This window comes from Mytilus edulis, chromosome 6 (assembly GCF_963676685.1).
Source record: "Mytilus edulis chromosome 6, xbMytEdul2.2, whole genome shotgun sequence".
Taxonomy (NCBI): domain Eukaryota; kingdom Metazoa; phylum Mollusca; class Bivalvia; order Mytilida; family Mytilidae; genus Mytilus; species Mytilus edulis.
In genome coordinates, this window is record NC_092349.1 from 26,504,205 (window position 1) to 26,532,012 (window position 27,808).

The 27,808-nt window shown below is 33.1% G+C and overlaps 1 protein-coding gene across 1 annotated transcript; it reads left to right on the plus strand.

Moving 5' to 3' along the window:
- Positions 1-850: 850 nt before the first annotated feature.
- LOC139527422 (ankyrin-3-like) lies at positions 851-5,411 on the plus strand. The gene has a single exon (XM_071322877.1). It carries the CDS (start codon positions 933-935, stop codon positions 3,183-3,185), a length of 2,253 nt encoding a protein of 750 aa, XP_071178978.1. The 5' UTR covers positions 851-932; the 3' UTR covers positions 3,186-5,411.
- Positions 5,412-27,808: the final 22,397 nt, after the last annotated feature.

Sequence of the window (27,808 nt, forward strand, 5' to 3'; positions counted from 1 at the left end):
AGTCTATTTCTATGAGATGATGCATCTTACAGACTGATGACAAATAAGGTAATCGAACTTATTGTGTAATTGGTTTTAAACACAAGTTTCGTTCCGCAAAATTATTTGCGCAAACGACATTTCAAGGTCAGTTATAATTGATTTGTCTATATTTAGAAACGTAAACTGGAAGGGTTTTTTTTTCACACCAGAAAGTGTTGTCAATTTTGTTAGTGATTAATGCATTTCATTTCAGGAAAAAAAATATTTTAATTATTTTTCAGGGATAATGCATTTGTTAAGGTCGGCGGGAATAAAAAAGCGTGAAAAGTGAATTTTATTTTTATTCTGGAAATCAGCAAAATCGGGTCGGCGGATCCGTAAACCAATAAATTAAAAAATCCTGGCCTAAACAAACATAGTACATGTAGCATGAACACATAGAATTTCTGATAGAAATTACTACTAAACACGAAAAATGTCACAACAATGATAATTAATAACATACTTGTCAGGATAGAGTATTTTTCTTAAGGGGTTATACCACCATTGATATTCTCCTTTTAGTCTTTGTTTAACTGACATTTAACAGTATGTGCCTTTTATTTAAGTAAAGCAATTTTACCATTTAACCTTAAATTAGTTCATCAGTGAAAATTTCAAACCACATTTCCTTGCATAAAAGAAAAAAAACATCATCTTAAGTTTTAAAAATATTTTATTAGAAAACTCAATAAATAAAATATGGTGCTTAAAAACACCCGAGATACATGAACATGATGAAATTGGATGTCACATACTTTATTTTTGTGGTGTTACATCTTGAAATTTGAACTTAAAATCGATAGTTAATTTATTGAATTTTATTTTTTACAAAGCAGTTCGAAAAACGCTTGGAACAGTGGAAAAAGGATGATCAACAGTTTGTAAGCACTGAAGCAGAGAAACATGTAATGCAAAAAGTTTTGACACAAAGTTCCGTTACCCTGGTTGGAAATTCTGGCACTGGAAAAAGTTTTCTTTCTAAACACATTGCTCTCATAATGAAGAAAAATGGTTATACTGTAATTCCATGTAGTAAACCAGAAGATATTGGAAAATGGTTTAAACATGGGAGTAAAACTTTGTTTGTCTTTGATGACGTCTGTGGTCGATATACTCTTAATCAACAAATTTACACTGACTGGAAACAAAGACTTGATCACATAATATCTCTTCTCGAAGACAAATGTTGTAAAATCATATCTACATGTAGATTAGAGGTTTACAAAGATGAACTATTTAGCAATCTCTCTATTTTCAAAATGTGTAACATCGATTTAGGTTCACAAGAATTCAAACTTAGTGCTGCTGAAAAATATGCTTTAGCTGAAGTGTACTTTAAAGAAAATACTGATGAAGTAAAGGAATTGTCAGAAAAATATGACTTTTTCCCACTGTTATGTAGCTTATATCATAAACAGAACCTCAAGAAAAATGTAAGCGTTACCTCTTTTTTTAGCAATCCTTTTGAAGTTTTCAAAGATCAACTTGAACAAATGTATGGAGAAAGAGATGCTGGTAAGATGCAGTATTGTAGCTTAGTCCTTTGTGTGATGTTTAACAACACATTAACAGAAGAAAACTTGTCACCAAAAGATAAGAAGATAGGAGCAATCATAGACGATTTACTAGAAGAATGTGAACTGAGTAAAGGAACATCTATCAAACGTTTAAAGAAATCCCTTGAAACACTTGAAGGTACCTATGTAGTCAAGGAGGATAGTACATGTACATACAAAATAATCCATGATAAGTTGTTTGATTTCCTTGCCAAGTACTTTGGGGAGAAGATGTTACAGATTTTCATTGATCATGCTCATACTGGTTTCATTGAGGAGAGATTTCTTTGGAAGATAACAGATAACATGGGCACAGAAATAGAGTTTGTAATAAGAATACCTGATAGTTATATAAATAGATATATAGATAGGTTACTGACAGACTGGGAGAACGGTTATGTATACAGTGTATGTCTCAACAGAAACATGAATTCTACTACATTTACAGAAAACTTTATAACTCATTTAAACCAACTTGATCGATCAAAACAGGAAGAACTTGTTTGTACTAAAGATGTTTACTCAAAAGATATAGCACTTGGTGGAAGTTGTTATATGGGTACTATTGAACTTGTCAAATGGTTGATCAGTAGGAATAGTGATGTTAATTATTGTAGAGAGGATGGTTGCTCTCCTTTATTATACGCAAGTCAGGAAGGACATGTTGATGTTGTTAAAGAACTATTACAACATTCAGCTGATGTCAATAAGTGTGACAATAATGGTGTATCACCTCTGTATATAGCAAGTCACTATGGTCATGTTAATGTTGTTAAAGAACTGTTACAACATTCAGCTGATGTCAATAAGTGTAAACATAATGGTGTATCACCTCTGTATAAAGCAAGTCGGAGGGGACATATTGATGTTGTTAAAGAACTGTTACAACATTCAGCTGATGTCAATAAGTGTAACAATAATGATGTATCACCTCTGTATATAGCAAGTCAGAAAGGACATGTTGATGTTGTTAAAGAACTGTTACAACATTCAGCTGATGTCAATAAGTGTAACAAAAATGATGTATCACCTCTAAATATAGCAAGTTATAATGGACATGTTAATGTTGTTAAAGAACTGTTACAACATTCAGCTGATGTCAATAAATGTAACAATAATGGTGTATCACCTCTGTATATAGCAAGTCAGGAAGGACATGTTAATGTTGTTATAGAACTGTTACAACATTCAGCTGATGTCAATAAGTGTAGGAATGATGGCACCCCACCATTACAGATTGCTTGTTACACCAACATGATAGAGGTTGTACGTGTTCTTCTTCAGTGTGATGATGTTGATATTGAACTTTGTGATGATGATGGATGTTCTTCACTTTATATAGCAAGTGAGAATGGACATGTTGATGTTGTTAAAGAACTGTTACAACATTCAGCTGATGTCAATAAGTGTGACAATAATGGTGTATCACCTCTGCATTTTGCAAGTTATAATGGACATGTTGATGTTGTTAAAGAACTGTTACAACATTCAGCTGATCTCAATAAGTGTAACTTTAAAGGTAAAAATCCTCTAAATGTAGCACAGGAGAAAGGACATATAGAAATAGAATCATTGTTGAAAGAAAAAGGAGCAAATCAACATTGATGTCAAACTGATCAATGCTAGTGATATTTTCTTATTGTTTGTATTTGGTCACATTCATACATTATAATTCATTTATTCAAAACCTCCTAAAGCTGAAATAAGTTTATTGTTTGAAGTATCGTCACTAGTCAATACTTCCATTAACCTTCAGCTGTTTTGTTTTAATCTTTATTGTATTGTTAGGTTGCTGTCTATATTAACAAATCTCTTTTTAAGCATATATGCAAATCTTGTTTTTCTGAATAATTGGTAAGATTTTACTGAAAATATTGTTAAATCAGATAAGGTTACTAACCATGCTAACACTTGGCTTGTTTTCAATTAACATGATTAAAAAAATAGAGCAAATTATTTGGAATTGAAATCATTTAAAGAAAGACCATCAGTATGCAAGATAGTTGCACACCCTCTAAAAACAGAGCCGGATGGATATGCAAAAAACAATTATATAGATAAATCACAAAGGTTGCGTTGGATAAAGTTGAAGATGACGAACATCGTATATGTGAATGTCCTCGTTATAATCTCTTGAAAAAATAGTTCTATAATATCATTTGTAAAATTGTCAAAATGTTAAACTCAAATGCCAATTTCATTTTGTCTTTTTATTCAAGAAAACCTAGAGGTATTAAACATTATTGGAATGTACATGATGTATATATTAATGAATGTCTTGAAATCAGAAAACTCAATTTTGTACAGATATGTTTATATGTAACCCATTAAGAATATGTGCCTGTTAATATTATATATTCATGATATTATCTGTTTTATTACTGCATGTTTGCACACATGCTTATGGCTCTGGATTGGCTGTGACTTAAGATCATGACATTTAGTTGATTATATTGATATTTGTATATGAGTGTCAACAACATGTTCGTCAATTACAGGGCCGTAACTAGGGTTCGAATTCAGGGGAGGCAGGGGTTTGGGGGCCTCCGAATGAGGCCCCTAAAAAAAGGGGTTGGGGCGCAGCCCCCGCCAATTTTTTAATCTCATTAAAATGGCTAAAATAATGGAAAACAACACGTTTAATAAGTTATTGCGTCCGACACGCTTTTCTGGATTTACCTTCATCAGGACCCTTTTTCATTCAATTTCCTACTTTAAGAAACATCGGTATTGCTGGATCCTGGAAACAATTTTTATGCAAACAATTATCAATGATTATTATTCGTATTTAAAAACCTTTTTGTTAGAAATCAAACTGGTAAGTTAAAAAACATATAAAGCAAGATCATAGAACGCAAGATATATATTTTTTTATCGCGGACCTTGAATTTTAATATTTTTAAAAGCTGAACAAACATGTATATAACTACAACCAGTGACTTTCTATGCTAGTATATATACTTAGTAAAGAAAGTCCCTGCTACAACGAATGGGAGTGTTAAACTACTAAGGCATTGACCATAATGTTCTCCTACGATCGGGAAACGTTAAAAAAATAATCCAACTGCTGATTCAGCTGGTAACGAATTTCCGATATTATCTGATGAAGAAAAGTTGATTTTTATACTCAATCCATCAACACCATCACAAGTAAATAAATTGGGGTCCTACATCAAAAGGTCATTAGAACTGAGCACAGGGGAATATTTACTGTAAATGAATGATTGTGTATATATATATATATATATATGTGAAATATAGTTATATTGTTTATTATTTTGTATGTCACAAACTTAATGTTTAAAGTTTACATGGCAATAAATATTTGAATTTGAATTTGAATTTATTAAAGATTCACAATATACAAAGGGAACTTCCTATGCTTAATTGAGTCCCTAAATAAATGTGAACAGTTATGTTTTATTCAAAATTATCGAAAAGCAAAGTTGAATATGTGTTCTCGTACAAATCCTGACTAACAGACGGACCGCCACACGAAACCCTATTGGTAAATCAATTTTTCCCAAATTAAGTTAAAAGTTGTGTGTGGAGCGGGGAGCGGGTGTCAGTGAAAAAACTATGTGAATTAAGTTTGTTTATCCTACATTGAACTTTTGATGTCGTCCCTTATGCTATGATTTCAAATTCTTTGTGGACATATTGTCAATAAAACATTTTATTACTTCAAAAAAAAAATTTGGTGTAGAAAATTCAGGGCAGTTGCCTCCCCTGCCTCATAGGTAGTTACGGCCCTGAATTATGAAAAATTATCGTATTAAACTACTCTAATCTTCATTAGCTATTTAATTGGAATAAAGATATCATATCTTGTCTTAATATCTTGTACATAAAAAAGCAGATGGTTTACAATGTCTTTTTTACTTTTGAGTTTATATCTCCATGATTATAAGTACTAGGATCTATAGTGCTGAAAGTGGCGTTAAACACCCATCAAATCAAATCATATCTCCATGATTATAAGTACTAGGATCAATAGTGCTGAAAGTGGCGTTAAACACCAATCAAATCAAATCATATCTCCATGATTATAAGTACTGCAACAGGAGAGAACCACCATTAGACATACAATAGAAGAAAACGGCCATTACACTTAAAACAAGAAAAAATGGTCATTACACATAAAACAAAAGGAAATGGCCTTTACATGTACAATAGGAAAAACAGTCATTACACATAGAAACAAGAGGACACAGTCAGTACATATAACACAAGAGAACATGGCAATTACACATAAACAAGAGGAAACGACTATTACACGTAAAAAAGAGAATACGTCATTATACATAAAACAGGGGGAAATGGTCATTACACATGCAAAAGGAGAGAGCGGCCATTAGACATAAAAAAGAGAACACGGCCATTACACACGCAACAGGAGAAAACGGCCATTACTCCTAAAAAAAAGAAAAAACAGCCATTACATAAAACAAATATGGCCATTATACATATAACAGGAGAAAAAGGTCATTACACAGGCAACAGGTGAAAATGGCCATTACACACGGTCCTACTAAAAAGCGCCCGGGAGCGCCCGGGAGCGCCCGGAAGCGCCCGGGAAAAGAAAAAGCGCCCGGGGAAAAGAAAAAGCGCCCGGAGAAGGAAAATTAGCGCCCGGAGAAGAAAATTAGCGCCCGGGAGAAGAAAATAACAATATTTTATAACATATTTTTTTCTTTAGAAAATAACTAATCATTGCTTGTTTTGTCCTATAAATGGGGATATGTACGATGCTACATCTAAAGTGTTGTTGCACTTTTACATTTTAGATTTCAAAATTGTATATAAGTAAGTAAATAAATATAAATAAGAGTATAAAGAAGAATCATGAAAGACATTGTCCTCGATCAAAATATATATTTTGTTATTTAAAAATAATCGGTGCCTGAGGTCTAATATTTTCGCAACTACATGAACACTTTTTTATACAGATGCTGAGATAGATTTATTATATCATTTTATAAAACTAAACTTTTTGATTAAATTAATATTTATCTGTGAAATTTGGGTTGTCTTATACATTTTTCATTTTGATATCGTTTTTGAAAAACATGTCTTTTGATGTCTTACATTTTATAAATCTTCCGCATAAACTGTGATCCATTGTTATCAATCTTTCGAAAAGTATTCATATATTATTGTTAAAATTGAAATATTCATATTTGTTTTTGTGCTTTATTACAAATGTCTATTATCTGAATTTGCAAACTAATTGTCTAAAATAATAAAAAAAAAAAAATCAATTTTCATATCTTAACAAATTTGTCTCATGCCAATAAAATATTTATATATTTTCCCCGGGCGCTTTTTCTGTTCCCCGGGCGCTATATTTTCTTCTCCGGGCGCTATTTCTTTTCCCCGGGCGCTTTTTCTTCACCCGGGCGCTCCCGGGCGCATTTTAGTAGGACCCCATTACACATGAACAAAAGGAAACGACTTACACGTAAACAGGAGAATACGGTCATTACACATACAATAGGAGAGAACGGCCATTAGACTTACAGCAGGAGAAAGCGGATATTACACCAAAAAAGAGAATATGACCATTACATATGCAAGAAGAGAAAACGGTCATTACTCATAAAACAGGAGGAAACTGCCATTACACATGAAAAAGAGAAAATGAACATTATACATACACAGGAGAAAGCTGTCATTACTCATGCAACAGTAATCAACGATTGCACATAAAACGAGAGGAAATGGCAATTACACATACAATAAGAGGAAACGGCAATAATACATAAAACAAGACTATACGGCAGTTACACATGCAAAAGGTGAAAACGGTCATCATACATAAAACATTAGAAAACGGCCATTACACATGCAACAGGAGAAAACGGCAATTACTCATAAAAAATGTGACCATTACACGTGCATCAGGAGAGAATGGCCATTAGACTTAAAACAGGTGATAACGGCCATTGCACATAGAACAAGAGAATACGGCCATTACACTTTAAACAACAGAATACTGTCCTTACAATGCAACAGATGAAAACGACAATTACACATAAAACAAGAAAATACGGACATTACACATATAACAGGAGATTACGGCCAGTACGCATAAAAACAAGAAGACACGGCAATTATACATAACACAAGAAGACACAACCATTACATATAAAACAAGAGAATACGGCCATAACACATGCAACATGTGAAAATGGCCATTACACGTAAACCAAAAAAATACAGTCATTCCACATAAAACAAGAGGAAACGTCAATTACACATAAAACAAGAGGAAACGGCAATAATACATAAAACAATACTATACGGCAATAACACGATCAACAGGTGAAAATGGCCATTACACGTAAACCAAGAAAATACATTCAATCCAAAGAAAACAAGAGGAAACGGCAATTACATATAAAACAAGAGGAAATGGCCATTACACATAAAAAAGAGAATACGTCCATTACACATGCAATAGGAAAAAAACGGCCATTACACATAAATTAGGAGAACAGCCATTTCATAAAAATAGAGAATATGGAAATTATACATATAACAAGAGAAAACAGTCATTACACATGAAAGAGTAATAAACGGCCATTTGGTATAAAACAAGAAAAAAACGGCCATTACGCTAAAACAGGTGGCAACGGCCATTACACATATAACAAAAGGAAACGGCCATTACACATATAACAAAAGGAAACGGCCATTACACATAAACAAAAGGAAACGGCCATTACACATATAACAAGAGGAAACGGCCATTACACATAAAACAGGAGAAAACGGCCATTACACTTGCAACGAGAGAGAACGATAATTTTACAAAGAACAGGAGAAAAACATAACACATCAACAGGAGAGAATGGCCATTAAACATACACAAATAGAAAATGGCCATTACACGTAAACCAAGAAAATACAATCAAATGGCCATTACACATAAAAAAGAGAATACGTCCATTACACATGCAATAGGAAAAAACGGCCATTACACATAAATTAGGAGAACAGCCATTTCATAAAAATAGAGAATATGGAAATTATACATATAACAAGAGAAAACAATCATTACACATGAAAGAGTAATAAACGGCCATTTGGTATAAAACAAGAAAAAAACGGCCATTACGCTAAAACAGGTGGCAACGGCCATTACACATATAACAAAAGGAAACGGCCATTACACATATAACAAAAGGAAACGGCCATTACACATAAACAAAAGGAAACGGCCATTACACATATAACAAGAGGAAACGGCCATTACACATAAAACAGGAGAAAACGGCCATTACACTTGCAACGACAGAGAACGATAATTTTACAAAGAACAGGAGAAAAACATAACACATCAACAGGAGAGAATGGCCATTAAACATACACAAATAGAAAATGGCCATTACACGTAAACCAAGAAAATACAATCAAATGGCCATTACACATAAAAAAGAGAATACGTCCATTACACATGCAATAGGAAAAAACGGCCATTACACATAAATTAGGAGAACAGCCATTTCATAAAAATAGAGAATATGGAAATTATACATATAACAAGAGAAAACAGTCATTACACATGAAAGAGTAATAAACGGCCATTTGGTATAAAACAAGAAAAAAACGGCCATTACGCTAAAACAGGTGGCAACGGCCATTACACATATAACAAAAGGAAACGGCCATTACACATATAACAAAAGGAAACGGCCATTACACATAAACAAAAGGAAACGGCCATTACACATATAACAAGAGGAAACGGCCATTACACATAAAACAGGAGAAAACGGCCATTACACTTGCAACGACAGAGAACGATAATTTTACAAAGAACAGGAGAAAAACATAACACATCAACAGGAGAGAATGGCCATTAAACATACACAAATAGAAAACGGGAGAGTACGACCATTACTCATCAAACAAGGGAATACGGCCATGACACATGCAACAGGTAAAAACGGCCATTACACATAAAACAAAAGGAAACGGCCATTACATGTATGACAGGAAAAACAGCCGTTACACATAAAACACGAGGCAACTGCCATAACACATAAAACAAGAGAACACGGCCATTACACAGGCAACAGGTGAACATGGCCATTACACATAAACAAGAGAAAACGACTATTACACGTAAATAAGTGAATACGGTTATTTCACGTAAAACAGGGGGAAACGGTCATTACACATGCAATAGGAGAAAACGGCCATTAAACATACAAAAGGAGAAAACGGCCTTTATACATAATCAAGAGAAAACGGCCATAACACATGCAACAGGACAAAACGGTCACTACTCATGCAACAGGAGAAAACAGCCATTACAAATAAAAAAGAGAATATGGCCATTACACTTGCAAGAGTAAAAAACGGTCACTCCTCATAAAACAAGAGAAAACGGCCATAACACACAAAACAAAAGAATACAACCATTACACATAAAACAAGAGAATTTGATCATTGCACATGCAACAGATGAAAACGGCCATTACACATAAACAAAAGGAAACGGCCATCAACCGTAAAAAAGAGAATACGGCCATTACACATAAAACAGGGGGAAACGGTCATTACACATGCAATAGGAGAGAACGGCCATTAGACATACGACTGGAGAAAACGGCCAGTTCATATAAAAATAGAGAAATACCAATAACACATCAAACAAGAGAATCAGCCATTACACATAAAACAAGTGATAACGGCCATTACACATAGAACAAAAAATACGGCCATTACACATAAAACAACAGAATACAGGCCTTACACATGCAACGGATGAAAACGGCGATTAGACATCAACCATGAAAATACGGCCTTTCACACTAAAAAGAAATTATGACCATTACACATATAACAGGAGAAAACGGCCAGTACACATGAAAACAAGAAGAAACGGCAATTACACATAACACAAGAAGAAACAACCATTACATATAAAACAAAAGAATACGGCCTTAACACATGAAACAGGTGAACATGGGTATTACACATAAACCGCAACATTAAACAAGAGGAAACGGCAACTACACATAAAACAAGAGGAAACGGCAACTATACATAAAGCAAGAGAAAACGGCAAATATACATAAAATAAGACTATACGGCCATTACACATGCAACAGGTGAAAATGGCCATTAGACATAAACCAAGAAAATACAGTCATTCCACATAAAACAAGAGGAAACGGCCATTACACATAAAAAGAGAATACGGCCATTACACATGCAATAGGAGAAAACGCCATTACACATAATTCAGGAGGAAACGGCAATTACACATAAAAAGAGAATATGGACATTATACATATAACAGGAGAAAATTATCATTACACATGCAACAGGAATCAACGGCCAGTAGGTATAAAACAAGAGAAAACGGTCAGTTAGTCTTAGATGCATGATTTTTTTTTGTATTAGTTGCTAGTGGCTTTGAACTAGCTGTCAGTAACTGCGAGTACTCTCAGATATGTACTTAGTGTCTTTTTGTTGTTTGGATGTACAAGTACCCGGCCACGTCTACTTGTATTGGTAGTATATGTATTTTTATCCATCTGATGAGTTAAGCCTCTTTCAACTGATTTTTATAGTTCGTTCTTTTGTTGTTCTATTACACCACTGTCCCAGGTTAGGAGAGGGTTGGGATCCCGCAAACATGTTAAACCCCGTCAAATTCTGTATGTATGTACATGTACCTGTCCCAAGTCAGGAGCCTGTAATTCAGTGGTTGTCGTTTGTTTATGTGTTACATATTTGTTTTTCGTTAATTTTTTGTACATAGATTAGGCCGTTAGTTTTTTCGTTTGTTTTACATTTTCATTTCGGTGCCTTTTGAAGCTGACTGTGCGGTATGGGCTTTTGCTTATTGTTGAGGGCCGAAAGGTGACCTATAGTTGTTAATTTCTGTGTCATTTGGTCTCTTGTGGTGAGATGTCATATTGACAATCATACCACATCTTCGTTTTTATAATTACACATAAAACAGGTGACAACAGCCATTACACATACAAACAAGAGGACACGGCCATTATACATAAAACAAGACTATCGGCAATAACACATGCAAAAGGTAAAAATGGTCATTACACATCAAACATGAGAAAACGGCCACCCCCTCCCCCTTACATCAAAGGGCGAAAACGGCCATCGCACATACAACAGGAGAATACGGCCATTACACATAAAACAAGAGAATATGATCATTACACATGCAACAGGTGAAAACGACCATTACACATAAACAAGAGGAAACGGCCATTACACGTAAAAAAGAGAATACGGCCATTACACATAAAACAAGGGGAAACGGTCATTTCACATGCAATAAGAGAGAACTGCCAATAGAATTACAACAGGAAAAAAGGGCAATTACACATAAAATAGAGAATACGGCCATCAGATATGCAACAGGAGAAAACGGCCATTACTCATAAAACAAGAGAAAACGGCAATTACACATAAAAATATAATATGTGTATTTGTACTCGCTACGAAAAAGGAGAAAGCTCGACGAACATCGGCATTTAAATTAAAGCTTTTACAAATAAATGTTACATATTCCGACATTGAACGAATTTTGTATTTGCAATTTACAATGACGACTGTATAGGAGGTGTTCACATTAGTGATAGCGTGATGTACCATCGTACTTTAGCAAACAAAACACCATCGTACTTAAGCGTAGACCATCGCACTTAAACGTGATCGTAGAGTACCATCGCACTTTAGAGTCCTACACATATAACAGAAGAAAACATTACACATGCAACAGGAATCAACGGCCATTAGGTAAACAACAGGAGAAAACGTACCATCGTACTTTAGCAAACAAAAAAACATCGCACTTTAGCGTGATACACCATCGTACTTTAGCGTGATACACCATCGTACTTTAGCGTAGACCATCGCACTTTATCGTGACCATCGCACTTTAGAGTCTTACACATACAACAGGAGAAAACATTACACATGGAACAGGAATCAACGGCCATTAGGTATACAACGGGAGAAAACGGCCATTACACATAAAACAAGTGATTACGGCCATTACACATGTAACAGGAGAAAATGGCCATTACACATAAACAAGAGAAAATGATCATTACATATAAACCAGGAGACAACGGCCATTACACATAAAAAAGAAAACGGCCATTACACATATAACAAGAGAAAACGGCTATTACACATATAACTGGAGAAAACGGCAGTTCGCATACAAACAAGAAGAAACGGCAATTACACATAACACAAGAGGAAAAGACCATTACATATAAAACAAGAGAATACGGCCATAACATATGCAACAAGTGAAAACGGCCATCACACATAAAACAAGAAAATGAGGCCATTACACATAAAAAAGATAAAGCCATTCCGCGTAAAACAGGAGGAAACCGCTATTATACATAAGACAAGAGGAAACGGCCATTATACATAAAACAGGAGAATACGGCCATTACACATGCAAAAGGTGAAAACGGCAATTACACAAAAAACAATATACGAAACGACCATTACACATACAAAGAGAATACGGCCATTAAACATATAACAGGAGAAAACGACCATTACACATACAGCAAGAGAAAAGGCCATAACAAATAAAACAAGGGAATACGGCCATTACACTTTAAACAAGAGAATATGATCATTTCACATGTGATACGGTGCTTTCGGTCCGCGATTTGCTTTTAGTCCGATTTTGCTTCTTGTCAGACATTTTTTGCTTTTTGTCCGTTGTTTTTATCCGATAATTTTGTTTTTCGTCCGACAATTTTGTTTTTGTCCGTTGCTTTCGGTTCGTTTTGTTTTTTGACCGATTATTTTGTTTTTTGTCCGACACTTTTGCTTTTTATCAAATACTTTTGCTTTTTCCTCCGATTTGCTGTTCGTCCGATGATTCTGCTGTATGTCCATTTTAAAACGTGCATGTTTTTTTTCCATTTGAACTTCGAAACTCCATGACATCTTTGAAATTTAATACAAACCTAATTTCTCTCTATAAATAAGTCGTGCATGGAGCATCAGCAGTCGGTCAGTAGATGAATTATAAGAACAGAAAATAGCAAATTGAAGTCATATTATTAGTCTCTGTTGTATTGTTTTTAAAACTTAACATTGATTAGTGATTGCCTTGATTGTTTTTCTTACATATACACGTACATGTATCAAATGTACAAGTTTGTTACTTTTCACGTATATTTTTGTGTGTGACTAATTTCCGTTTACCTCATTTTTGTTTTGTTTTTGTTTAATCACATTTTATTTCAAAAAGGAGCAAATGGGATTGAGCACATCTCCTTATACAAACATAAAATACATAAGACAATGACGAAAAACAAAATAGAAATGCATGTAATACAAACTATAAACAAAAATGAAAATGAAATATAATGTTGTTGTAATATGAACTGGCATGAAGTGTGAGTAAGTAGGAATTCATATAATTTTAATTGTATGAGAGGTTCTTAATTTTTTGGTAATTCTGATATATAAGATTGAACAGACCAAAAAATTGCTTTACTTTATTGAAATGTATAAAGGTCACCGTGAAAAGCCAATATAATCTCAATTGGTATAGCATATCTTTTTAAATTTTTTGTTTTTTATCTTGCTTCATTTTGAATAGGGCACTCAAACAATGTGAATACAATCCTCAACAACCTGGCTACAGCTGCATGCGGGATTTAGCTTAATATTAACACGGTACAGATCTGCATTTAAAGAGCTTCGCATATTTCTGAACCCTTAATGGTATTAAGTTTTCTAACACCACAACTTTGAAAGTAGAAGGGTGGCTGTTTTTATATTACGGGAAGTCCATATGCCTGTGTATAGACTTCCATTAATTTTTGTCGAGCCTGCGGCTTTTGCCGTAAAAAGCTTGACAAAGGGATAGTGATCCGGGGGACGCGGTGGCGGCGGCAACGGCGGCGGCGTTAGCTAACTTCTTAAAAGCTTTATATTTTAGAAGGTGAAAGACCTGGATGCTTCATACTTTGTATATAGATGCCTAATGTTACGAAGTTTCCGTCTGTCACATGTCAATTGTCATTGACTTCATTTTCATGGTTCAGTGACTACTTGAAAAAAAAGATTTTTTGTAATGTTAATTTCTCTCTTATTATGAGTAATAGGATAGCTATATTTGGTATGTGCGTACCTTGCAAAGTCCATATGCCCGTCAGACAGTTTTCACTTGACCTCGACCTCATCGAGTGGATCAGTGAACAAGGTTAAGTTTTGGTTGTCAAGTCCATATATCAGATACTATAAGCAATATGTCTAGTATATTCGGTGTATGTAAGGACTGTAAGGTGTACATATCCAACTGGCAGGTGTCATCTGACCTTGACCTCATTTTCATGGTTCAGTGGTTGTAGTTAGGTTTTTGTGTTTTGGTCTGTTTTTCTTATACATGTACTGTATGCAATAGGTCTACTATATATGTAGTGTATGAAATTATAAGGTGAACATGTCTAGCTGACAGGTGTCATCTGACCTTAACCTCATGTTCACGGTTCATTGGTCAAAGTTAAGTTTTTGAGTTTTGGTCTTTTTTTCTAATACTATATATGCAATAGGTCAACTATATTTGGTGTTTGGAAATATTTTATGATGTACATGTTAGTCTCGCAGGTTTTTGTTTTACCTTGACCTCATTTTCACGGTTCATTGCTGAGTGTTAAGTTTTTGTGTTTTGGTCTTTTTTTCTTAAACTATAAGCAATAGGTCCACTATATTTGTTGTATATACTGATTATAAGCTGTACATGTCTGCCTGGCATGGTTCATCTGACCTTGACCTCATTTTCATGGTTCATTGGTCAGTATTTAGTTTTCCTCGGTTGAGTCTGTTTCTTAGAAACTATAAGCAATAGGTCAACTATATTTAGTGTTTTGAATGATTGTAAGGTGAACATGTATTTCTTGTTTTGTTTATATGACCTTGACCTCATTTTCTTTGATCATGTTAATTAAAGTTGATGTGATAGTTGTAGTAAAGCTTTATATTAAGGACTATCAATGTGATATCAATGATTAGTGAAGAAGGCGAGACAGTTCAGCGTTTGAACTCCTGTTATTAGATGGGAATAAAAGATGTTCTGGTCATATCTAATCTATGACGCAGGGTACTACATAGTTGTTACTATTTCGTAAATCATAAATTGAATTTGACCAATAAGTTGGAGCATTAAATCATGCAGTCTCGTAATGTAAAGAATATAACACATTGAGTTTTCTTGACTTTCTTCTGTCTACTAGCAATTCCCGGCCTGTTTCGAAATATGTAGCTTTACGACTGGCAAACACGGGCAACCGAGTTACTATTCCTCCTGCTTCCAACTTAACATCGATTCTCTGTATGCATCAACCAACAGCTGGCCACATAAAAAAAAATATTGTGATAGAAAAAATAACTTTAACATCAAAGTTAGTTGCATTATTCATAAAAATCAGTTTAAAATCTTAATCATCCCAGTCCTTCTTGTCGGTTGCCAAGGAACATAAATTTCCTTAGCAACCAAGGAAAAATTTACCTCAAAATGACCAAATTTCAATTATGAACAGCTCATTTATTATGGCAGATAGCTTTAAAAAGTTTATCATTAAATGAACAACAAAATGTGCTTAAGTTTATAAAAATATATTTATTAAAGTAAATCTTATACGGTGAAATACAGTATAGAATATCAGAGCTAATAGCTATTTCAGGTACTGTGGATCTTAAGCAAAAAGATTAAAATTCGACCAAATTTGGTCCCTAAAATATTTTTTTCGCAGAAATATAGCCAATATATGACTACCTACACTTAAAGATTAGGTATTCAGCTAATCATTAATGAAAAAATATCTCCGGGTAAACATATTTTAAATCGATGGCAGATAATTCAAATTGGGCCATATTAGGGGTGTAAACTGTTCATGTAGACCAATTTTTCATATGTTTGCTATCATACCAGACAATTTCCACCATATAAACTAACTAACATGTTATATTGATGTTGGTGTTTGTTGAATATGTTTGTTCAAATAACTGACCTATGGTTGACAATAAAAAACCTTAATGCAAGCCTTAACAAAAGAGGGGGTGGGGGTAGTGACATATTTTTTTTTTATTTTTTTTTTTTTTTTGCACAAAAAATTTAGAAATAGAGAGGCACTAAAATCAAACAATTTTGGGATGGATGCTTCAAATGATTTTCTTTAGATACAGAGATAAACAAAATGGGTTCATTACTAGGTTCATTATATTTATGGAAAATTTGGGTTTATGTTTTAAAATTGGGGATTTAGAGAATCAATTTATTTTACAGCGTATTCTTCAAGTAATTAAGTAAAAACTCGTTTGAATCAAAACTGAACATATAACTTGGTTATTTGTTTTCTTCAATTCAATTAAAATAAAGGTTAGAGAACAAAATACTACATCTTTGTTGAAAAACCGTAATTTTGGAATGAAGTGTACTTTAGGCAGATGCTAATTTTAATAAGTATCAGTGGCGATGCTCCTGTTGTTCTTTCGTACAGTATTCATACGCCTCCGGGTGCGGGAATTTCTCGCTACATTGAAGACCTGTTGGTGACCCTCTGCTGTTGTTTTTTTATTTGGTCGGTTTGTTGTCTCTTTGACACATTCCCCATTTCCATTCTCAATTTTATTTAATTAGTTTTAAAAGAAAAAAGGTTTTGGTATTTTCTTTTGAGTGTTTTTTTGTTGTTGTTATATATGTTAGCGGCAAAAAGTGAAATTAGGCATTAAGCTTAAATCCTAGGCAATAAGCTAACGCCTAGGCATTAATTTATTGCCTGAAATTTTCAGGCATTAAGCTTCAGCTATTTCCTGAAATCTGATGATGATTATTCACCCTATTGCCGAACATATTTTTAGACAATAACAAAACTCTGGAATTTATGCATATTTGGTGATTTAATCTGGATGTAAAGTCATTTCTTAATTACATTTCTAATATTACATGTATAAATATACATTCTTTTGATAGATTTTCAAATAAAGTAAGTTTATTAAGTAAGTTAGCAGTTAAAAAACAGAATTTATTCATACTTGTTTTTGTGGTATTACAAAATATAAAAACATATTCAATTTAAAAAAGGGGGAGATTCTATAGAATAATTAAAATAATTCTTTGAAAATTTGTACACTTCACTAGTCAAAAGTAGACAAAATTAAGAATTAATTTTTTGCTCACACCATTTTCCATTTTTATACGACCACAAAAATTGAAAAAAATTTGGTCGTATATTGGTATCACGTTGGCGTCGTCGTCTGCGTCGTCATCGTTGTCGTCCGAAGACATTTGATTTTCGCACTATAACTTTAGGTTTATGACCACAAAAGAAAGGTTGGGATTGAAATTGGGAGTTTTGGTCCCAACAGTTTATGAATTAGGGGCCAAAATGGGCCAAAATAAGCATTTTCTTGGTTTTCGCACTATAACTTTAGTTTAAGTAAATAGAAATCTATGAAATTTTGACACAAGGTTTATGACCACAAAAGGAAGGTTGGGATGGATTTTGGGAGTTTTGGTCCCAACAGTTTAGGAATTAGGGGCTAAAAAAAGGGCCCAAATAAGTATTATTCTTGTTTTTTCGCACAATAATTTAGTATAAGTAAATATAAATCTATGAAATTTAAACACAAGGTTTATAATCATAAAAGGAAGGTTGGGATTAATTTTGGGAGTTTTGGTACCAGCAGTTAAGGAATAAGGGGCCCAAAGGGTCAAAAATTAAACTTTGTTTGATTTCATCAAAAATTGAATCCTTGGGGTTCTTTGATATGCTGAATCTAAAAATGTACTTAGATTTTTACGCCCCACCTACGATATTAGAGGGGCATTAAGTTTTCTGGTCTGTGCCTCCGTTCGTCTGTGCGTCCGTCCGTTCGCTTCAGGTTAAAGTTTTTGGTCAAGGTAGTTTTTGAAGAAGTTGAAGTCTAATCAACTTGAAACTTAGTACACATGTTCCCTATGATATGATCTTTCTAATTTTAATTCCAAATTAAAGTTTTGACCCCAATTTCACGGTCCACTGAACATAGAAAATGATAGTGCGAGTGGGACACATTCTTGTTGATTATTGGCCCAGTTTTCAAGTTGATCTAAATCGGGGTCCAAAATTAAACTTTGTTTGATTTCATCAAAAATTGAATAATTGGGATTCTTTGATATGCCAAATCTAACTGTGTATGTAGATTCTTAATTTTTGGTCCCGTTTTCAAATTGGTCTACATTAAGGTTCAAAGGGTCCAAAATTAAACTAAATTTGATTTTTAACAAAAATTGAATCCTTGGGGTTCTTTGATATGCTACATCTAAAAATTTACTTAGATTTTTGATTATGGGCCCAGTTTTCAAGTTGGTCTAAATCGGGGTCCAAAATTAAACTTTGTTTGATTTCATCAATAATTGAATAATTGGGGTTTTTTGATATGCCAAATCTAACTGTATATGTAGATTCTTAATTTTTGGTCCCGTTTTCAAATTGGTCTATATTAAGGTCCAAAGGGTCCAAATTAAACTAAGTTTGATTTTAACAAAAAATGAATTGTTGGGCTTCTTTGATATGCTGAATCTAAACATGTACTTAGATTTTTGATTATGGGCCCAGTTATCAAGTTGGTCCAAATCAGGATCCAAAATTATTATATTAAGTATTGTGCAATAGCAAGACATTTTCAATTGCATAGTATTCAGCAATAGCAAGAAATTTTCAATTGCACAGTATTGCGCAATAGCAAAAATCTTCAATTGCACATTGTTGTGCAATAGCAAGTATTTTCAATTGCACAGTATTGCGCAATAGCAAGAAATATCTAATTTCTCAATGTTGCGCAATAGCAAGACATTTTCAATTGGAGTTATCTCTCTTTGTCCAGAATAGTAGTTGAATCAACTTAAATCATTGTTTTATACAATATACAATGTATATTCACTTTTACTACCAACTGATAAATTAAAACAATCTTACCCATTCAGTGATAACAAGCACTTTTTTTTACATTTTAATATTTTATGATGTATTTAAATTAGTAGTTATTGTTGCAAACTCCATTAGAAATTTGAATTGAGATCAGTTTTGGAATAAGGGAAAGGGGGATGTGAAAAAAAATTGTTAAATTTTCTCATTTCAGATTTCATAAATAAAAAGAAAATTTCTTCAAACATTTTTTTGGGCGGATGAATATTCAACAGCATAGTGAATTGCTCAAAGGCAAAAACAAATATCTTAAGTTCATTAGACCACATTTATTCTGTGTCAGAAACCTATGCTGTGTCAACTATTTAATCACAATCCAAATTAAGAGCTGAATCCAGCTTGAATGTTGTGTCCATACTTGCCCCAACCGTTCAGGGTTCAACCTATGCGGTCGTGTAAAGCTGCGCCCTGCGGAGCATCTGTTTTTTTTTTTATCAAATAAGTAAATTTTCTTTGTTAACAGTTCCATAACTTGTGATAACAAAATGATTTTAACACAAATTTAAACTATTATTTGATGCGTTTTAATATAGATAACATAACTTATTAGTGATTTTATTTCTGGTCTCTTATGGACAGTTGTCTCATTGGCAATCATACCACATCTTCTTTATTAGATTTAGGATGAAACTGGGCACTGTAGTTTTGCATTGGTAAAATTCGATTTTTTTCTTTTGCTCATATTCAAACGTATGTAATTGCAGTATTAAAATAAAAAAACTGAAGTACTCCGTATTTATATGAAAGATTCACGAGATTTGCTTTTGAACTTGTTTAGTATGAAACCGTGAAACTTCGAATCAGCTCCCTCAAAGCAAATAATGATTTTACCGGTTATATATTTTATACATAAAACGTAGTATTATTTTACTTATGTTTTGTTGCAAAGCAGTTATAATATCAACATTATTTATTACCCTTTAATTTAAAACTAATAATTATTTTCTAATAATTTTTTTTTAAAGTTGTTGGTTAAATTTTATAAAATATATTAATTTTTTCATTTGCTATTTTCTTTTCCGCCAATACTTATGACAGCGCTCTAGTGGGGAATAGTGATCCAGAAAAAGTATAATCAAGTTGTCTCCTAAATGTTATTGCTGCTAAAGTTTTTTTCTCTATCTCTTGAACGAAAAGGAGTAGGTCCGGTAAAGACCGATTTTGGCCTCAAATTTGAGGCTCATCTGACGAAAGATTTTGACCACTTTTTAACACTTAAGTGTCTATTTCATTTGAATCAATTAGTTTATGTGAAACATTTTAACTGATTTAGTCTTTAAAAACGATCCAATTCAAGCTCAAATATGAAAAATCTACCAAATATGCCAAAAAAAAAGTCACTTTTCGGATGGTTTTTGTCAAAAATGAAAGTGGACGCATCCGTGTTCATTCTCAACCTTTATATATGTTATGTATTATCATAAAATACAACTTACATTTCAATATTAAGAATGGACACAAATGAGGCCACTTTCGTTTTACACGAAAACCGTCTAAAATTTAACTAAAATGATAGAATTGGTAAGATTTCAGTAATTTAGCATGACTTAATGGTGCTAGTACCCGATATATGTGCATTGTATTGTCAAAAACAGTCCATATTTATGGAGCAGAAGCATTCTTCTGTCAAATAAATAACTAAAAGTTTTTACAATCTGATAAAACTGCTATATTTTGGGGTCAAAAAGGGGTCTTACTGGACCTACTCCTTTCAAAAAAGGAAAATAACTCATTTTTCGAAATTACATCCAGATTAGTTTGAGCATGAAATTTGTATTTGCTGGAATATGTAATATGATATATTTACCCTCAATACATCTAAAAATAGTTGTTTTCATAAGAAAGGACTATTCTATCATGAAAATATTCATATGAAATATTTATTTACAAATAGAACCTAAAAAAGGGGGAATTTCAGGGTAAATTACAATGACTAATATTCCTCTATTGACAACTTTCTGCAACATTTACCCAATATTTTTTTGCAGCATTTTGTTGACAAAACATCCATTTTATATTTTATAGTCTTTTATGTGAGGATTTCTGCGTTTTCGGTAAAATCAGATGTATAAAATGACAAAAAAAAACGGCAAAAATCATGCCGATTTTTGTGTTTAGTGGACCACGTTATGTACCAAAAAACTGTTTTTATTCGAAAAATTTGTCAGTTAGCAGTTTAAATGATCGAAATCTTCTCATGAAAATAACAAAAAATGATATGCTTTATCTCATTTTTACCATAAAATACAATGTTAGCCATTTCTCCTTGCTATACTAATATATGCATATGATGTCACGTGGTTTCCATGGCAACCAGACTAACCAGATTTTTTTTATTGATTTTTTTTTAATTTGACTGTTAGTTTGGACCATTTCAACTTAAAAAAAATTATCGAAAAAAAAAATAGTCTTGCCAAAATTTTTCATATTTGGTCTATTATTACAGAGATGTTAACATGTTCTTAAATTATTAGAATCTTGTTGAGTACAACTATCCCGAAACACATAGGCATATTCTAATCTATGACGCGGGGTACTACATAGATTTTAAGGACGCAATCACGAGTTGGTTGACTGTTATGGAATAACCGTTTCACAAAGGATATCGGATATGTTCCTTACGTCGTAACTACAATCCCCTTCAAATTAATGAATGTGACCATTTACCGGATTTGTTATCACATAAGCAACACGACGGGTGCCACATGTTGAGCAGGATCTGCTTACCCTTCCGGAGCACCTGAGATCACCCCTAGTTTTTGGTGGGGTTCGTGTTGTTTATTCTTTAGTTTTCTATGTTGTGTCATGTGTACTATTGTTTGTCTGTTTTTCTTTTTCTTTTTTAGCCATGGCGTTGTCAGTTTATTTTAGATTTATGACTTTGACTGTCCCTTTGGTATCTTTCGTCCCTCTTTTTTCCATAATTAATATAATAGATGTAAAGTTTATACGAGGAAGATTATTTCTATATAATGCATATTTCAATTTTTCAAGAACATTTAATCTTTTACTGTGTTTGCACAATTCATTATGTTTTCTATATGTGTATGTATTTTCCTTGTTAATACATTCTGTACATATTCCGTCTCGGAGTTTCATGTGTTAAAAAAATACCGTGTGATGATTTTTACTTATTTTACACTGATTAATTTTAAGTTGTGTATTCATATTCAATTCATTCACCAAAATTATCAATGGCGGAGAATAATTTATCTTAGAGCTCTGATTTTAGCGCATAGATAGGACATTTAGCAAAAAACAGTTCATTTACCGAAAAAAGAAATAGTTAATTCCATATGAGAGAATACATAATTCATTCGTTGTATAAAAATGAATTTTGATATAGTGTCATGATAGCAAAATTAAACAAAAAAATTCAGAATAAAAAGTAAGAGGGAAACTCGGCAGAAAAAATGTAAAATTGTTATCATAAAATTGAGAATGGAAATGGGGAATATGTCAAAGAGACAACAATCCGACCATGGAGCAGACAACAGCCGAAGGTCACCAATGGGTCTTCAACGCATCGAGAAAATCCCGCACCCGGAGGTGGTCCACAGCTGGCCCCTAAATACAATTGTGTACTACATTATAGTTTAGTGAAAATGGACGTAACACTAAACTCCAAAACATATAAATGAACTAAAATTAAAAAAAAACATACAAGACTAACAAATGCCAGAGACTCCGGACTTGGGACAGGCACACAAATGAACATAGAGATGTCCTCGCCCGGACACATATATGGAATGCAGTTTGCTGATAAATGGGTGTCAAATGTATTGAGCAAAAACCCAACGACTAGTTTCAACAAAAATGATTTGCTTTTGTTGCAGAATCGCATAAAACTTTATGTTATCGACTTTTAAAAATAATTTAAAATTTAAAAACAACTTTTCATTTTTACCTTACAAATTCCAATATATATAATGCAAATATAGATGTGGTAGTCACCACTTGTCGATTGAGTATCGAAGGTGGCAGGTTTTACAGAGAGAAAACAGAATATGCCGTCTCTGTGACTAAAACGAGATTGGTGACGAGTACCATTACATTATTAAATGTGGAACATTCAAACTAGAAAGAAAGAAATTTTTACCGAACTACCGTTGGTCAAACCCTAATATCTATAAATGTTATCAACTGTTTAGCTCATCAAATATTGTAATATTAGATAAATATAAAAGTCAGTCAGTCATTCCTCCAAATCAATTTAATTGTATGGTTCACACATGCATGTACTAATTGTACATTATAGTTATTTTTATGTATGTACTCTATAACAAGTAATTGAAGTTTTATCAGAAATAAAGTATTCGTATTCCTTTAAACTATAAATTACATGAAGACAGCCTACGGGTAAAATACAAGTGTATATGATACTATAAAGTATTTAATCCTCATCCGTCCTTGTAAATGCAAAACTCTGGATTCTCTTTGGTATTTACCTGAGAGTTCATAAATTTAATTTAATTATCTATCACATGTATCACTTGGCCAAACAATATTTTTGTTATATCTTGTAAAACAACAAAGTCAGATTTGCCAATTCTGGAATGGCAAATTTGTCCCGCACAGTGTTCACTACTTGAGATAGATGATTGTTATTTGATACAAAGAATTACCATCAGTACTTATCAGTTTGACGACTATTTGAGGCCTTGCCTCATATGTCATGATCGAGCCACTTTCAATTGATAAGCAATATTAAAAGTCTTGGTATTTTCTATAAAGTTACATTACTATCAGTACATAGTGCCTCCTAGGTCATGATACGATGATTTTGAATTAATTCGCAATGTTCAATGTTAAGTTTTCTGCTTAACTTAGATTGATAGGAACTACTTACAATAAACAAGGATGTTTTCTATAACGTTACATTAATGTCTATAAATCTCAGTTCGTCGACCATTTTCAGGTATTGCCCACTAGATTATGGTTCAGCGACTGAATTAATAAGCAATGTTGCTGTCCATCAGATTGTTTTTGTTTTAATTTTTTTTTTATGTCAAACAGTTTATTTTTAAATCATTTTGAAAGAAGATCTGAATGATTCGAATTTTGTATACAAATGCCTTATTTATATGTTTAAATAACATCATTTCCTATTGTCATTGATTTCATTTTTCGTGGTTTCGTTCGTGTAAAGGCTGATTGCAGGGTGTACATGTCCGACCGGAAGGTTTCATCGGACCTTGATTCATTGGTCTATGTTATGTTTTCAGGGTTCGTTTTTTTTTTTGTCATATACTTTTTCAGCAATGGGTCAACGACAATTAGCGTATGCAATGCTTGTTATTTCTACTGAAATATTGAACGGGGTTCATTTAACCTTGATCTCATTTTCATGTTTCATTGGTCAATTCTTATTTTCCATGTGAAATAATTGTAAGGTGTATAAAATTGAGAATGGAAATGGGGAATGTGCCAAAGAGACAACAACCCGACCATAGAAAAAAAAAACAACAGCAGAAGGTCACCAACAGGTCTTCAATGTAGCGAGAAATTCCCGCACCCGGAGGCGTCCTTCAACTGGCCCCTAAACAAATATATACTAGTTCAGTGATAATGAACGCCATACTAATTTCCAAATTGTACACAATAAACTAAAATTAAAATAATACAAGACTAACAAAGGCCAGAGGCTGCTGACTTGGGACAGGCGCAAAAATGCGGCGGGGTTAAACATGTTTGTGAGATCTCAACCCTCCCCCTATACCTCTAGCCAATGTAGAAAAGTAAACGCATAACAATACGCACATTAAAATTCAGTTCAAGAGAAGTCCGAGTCTGATGTCAGAAGATGTAACCAAAGAAAATAAACAAAATGACAATAATACATAAATAACAACAGACTACTAGCAGTTAACTGACATGCCAGCTCCAGACTTCACTTAAACTGACTGAAAGATTATGATTTCATCATATGAACATCAGGCACAATCTTTCCCGTTAGGGGTTTAGTATCATACCATCATAACATATATGAGAAGAACATAACCCGTGTCATGCCAACAACTGGTTTTTGAATAAATGTGTTTAGTTCCGATGCAAAGACCCTATAAGTGAATCAATATTAACGCCAAAATATGCAATCTTTCATGACCTGACAACAGTATCGTAACTATATCCCTTCTTAATAAGTCTATTCAAAGGTTTTGTTAGTTTTTGAGGTGAATACTGACACATTTGTGCTTTATAAAGAATATTTCCATAAAAAATTGGATGTGAAATAGCTGAATGTATAAGAAGTACATGCTAGTCGCGAATGGTTCATTTGAAATTTACTTCATTTTCTATGGTTCACTTTTTTTTTTCTTAAAATGTTTGAAGGTTCGTATCTAAGATACTAAATAGAATGGGTGGTTAATGTTGGTTGAATTGGATGACTGCATGTAATATGCAGATGTCGGATTGGCAATGTAAACTGACATTACCTTTACTTCCGTTTTTCTTCGATCAATCTTGAATTCTCATTTATGTTGGTTTCTAAGAAACTATAAGACATAGGCTAGATTTAATTGACATATCCGAAAAGAAGTGTCAATCCGACCTTGAGCTCAGTTTGATAGTTCATTGGTCATTTGTCGTAAATCTGTTTCTCAGATAATAAAAACATTTATAAAAGATACAATACAGTCTTATAACTGTATTCTACAAACTCGCGTTTTCACCATGAACAAAAGACTCACCAGTGACGCTCGATTCAAAATAGGTTAACTATAAAACAAATTGTTAAGATTGCCAATGAGGAAACTCTCTACAAGAGACCAAATGTCTAGTTTTGCTAGCAACTGCATGACACCATACGTCCTTCAACATGGAACAAAAGTCTACATCTCATAGACTATTCTAAACGTGAAAATCAACGGCATAAAAGTAGTATAGAAAGGGGGATTCTGCCTAAATCTCGTTTTAATTTTAAACTCTCGCGAGATTTGTCATGAGTCAAGGAGCTTGGTTAAATCTTAGAGAGAAAAAAAGGAGAGTGGGTTTAAACGGGATGTAGTTTATAACCGGGAAATGGTTAACAATATGAAGTGTATGACGTTTATATGATGACGTCACATAATTAAAAAAAAAAAAAACGTCCGATTAGGAGGAAGAGCTAAAATTGAAAAATTTAACAATTAAGACATGGATAGTATAGTATTATATGATGGCTTCTTGTGATAATGATTTTATGAGTATTAGTGCTTTGTATAATAGAAAGTAGAAGAACAAAATGAAGAAACTTTGAAATGGAATAACCTTTCAACTGGCGTATGGTATAAAATTATGAAAGTGTTAGAAGTGAATGGTAAATTTGGTAAGAGTAAAATATTTACTATGAAAACAAGGGAAGGAGATATACTAAGAGGGTATGGAGTGGGTTAAACAGAGAGAAGGACAATTTCGAAGGGGTTCATGTAAAAAGTACAGAATTGAAAATCAGTAAGAAATCTAAACAAGAGTATTTTTCTTACGACTTGGTTAGAATGTAACATGATTACCCTAAAGTTTTTTTCCCTGAAAGGAATACCAATCAATTTTTAATCTAGCTAACCACTAGATTAAAAAGAAAATATTGGTAATTGAAAAAAAAATAACAATAAAGACTTAAAAATTATAGTAAAAATAAATAAAGATGAATCGCTTTATAAAATTTGTAATTGCTTTATCTAATCCCGTTAGAAGATGGTGGAATAATGAAGAATTACCTATTGTTAATAATGAAAAACCATCAAGTATTGATGATGGTGTAATACCAGGTCCTTTACATCAAAGTGAAGAACCTATACGTATTACTGATCCATCCGGCAGAAGAAACACTTAAAGTATTTCGCATTGTGATGATTGAACCTTTACGACAGTTTAATGTAGATACATTTATTGAAGTGGAGTCAAAGCACTCTTTTTTACGAAATTAACGAGGCCCTTGTTTTTAGATCAATCAATTCTTATAGGTGTGAACGAAAAAATCATTGGTAAGTTTAAAGATGAATGTAATGATAAGTATATGACTGTGAGTTAGTAAGAACAAACCCTGCAACAGGTGACAAAACTTATGTGACTCCTTTTTTTTTTTTTTTTTAAATCAATCAAAGTGACTATCACCAAAGCAACTCATCTTGATTTAAAATTGACACACATAATTGAAAAGGTAAAATGAAGCATGGTAAGATACATCCGAGAAGGTAGTGGTTGGACGTTTGGTCATATTGAACAAAATTGAAATTCATATAATTG

Bases quoted from the DNA above. Each gene is read 5' to 3' on its own strand.
- LOC139527422 (XM_071322877.1), top strand. From the start codon at position 933: ATGCAAAAAGTTTTGACACAAAGTTCCGTTACCCTGGTTGGAAATTCT.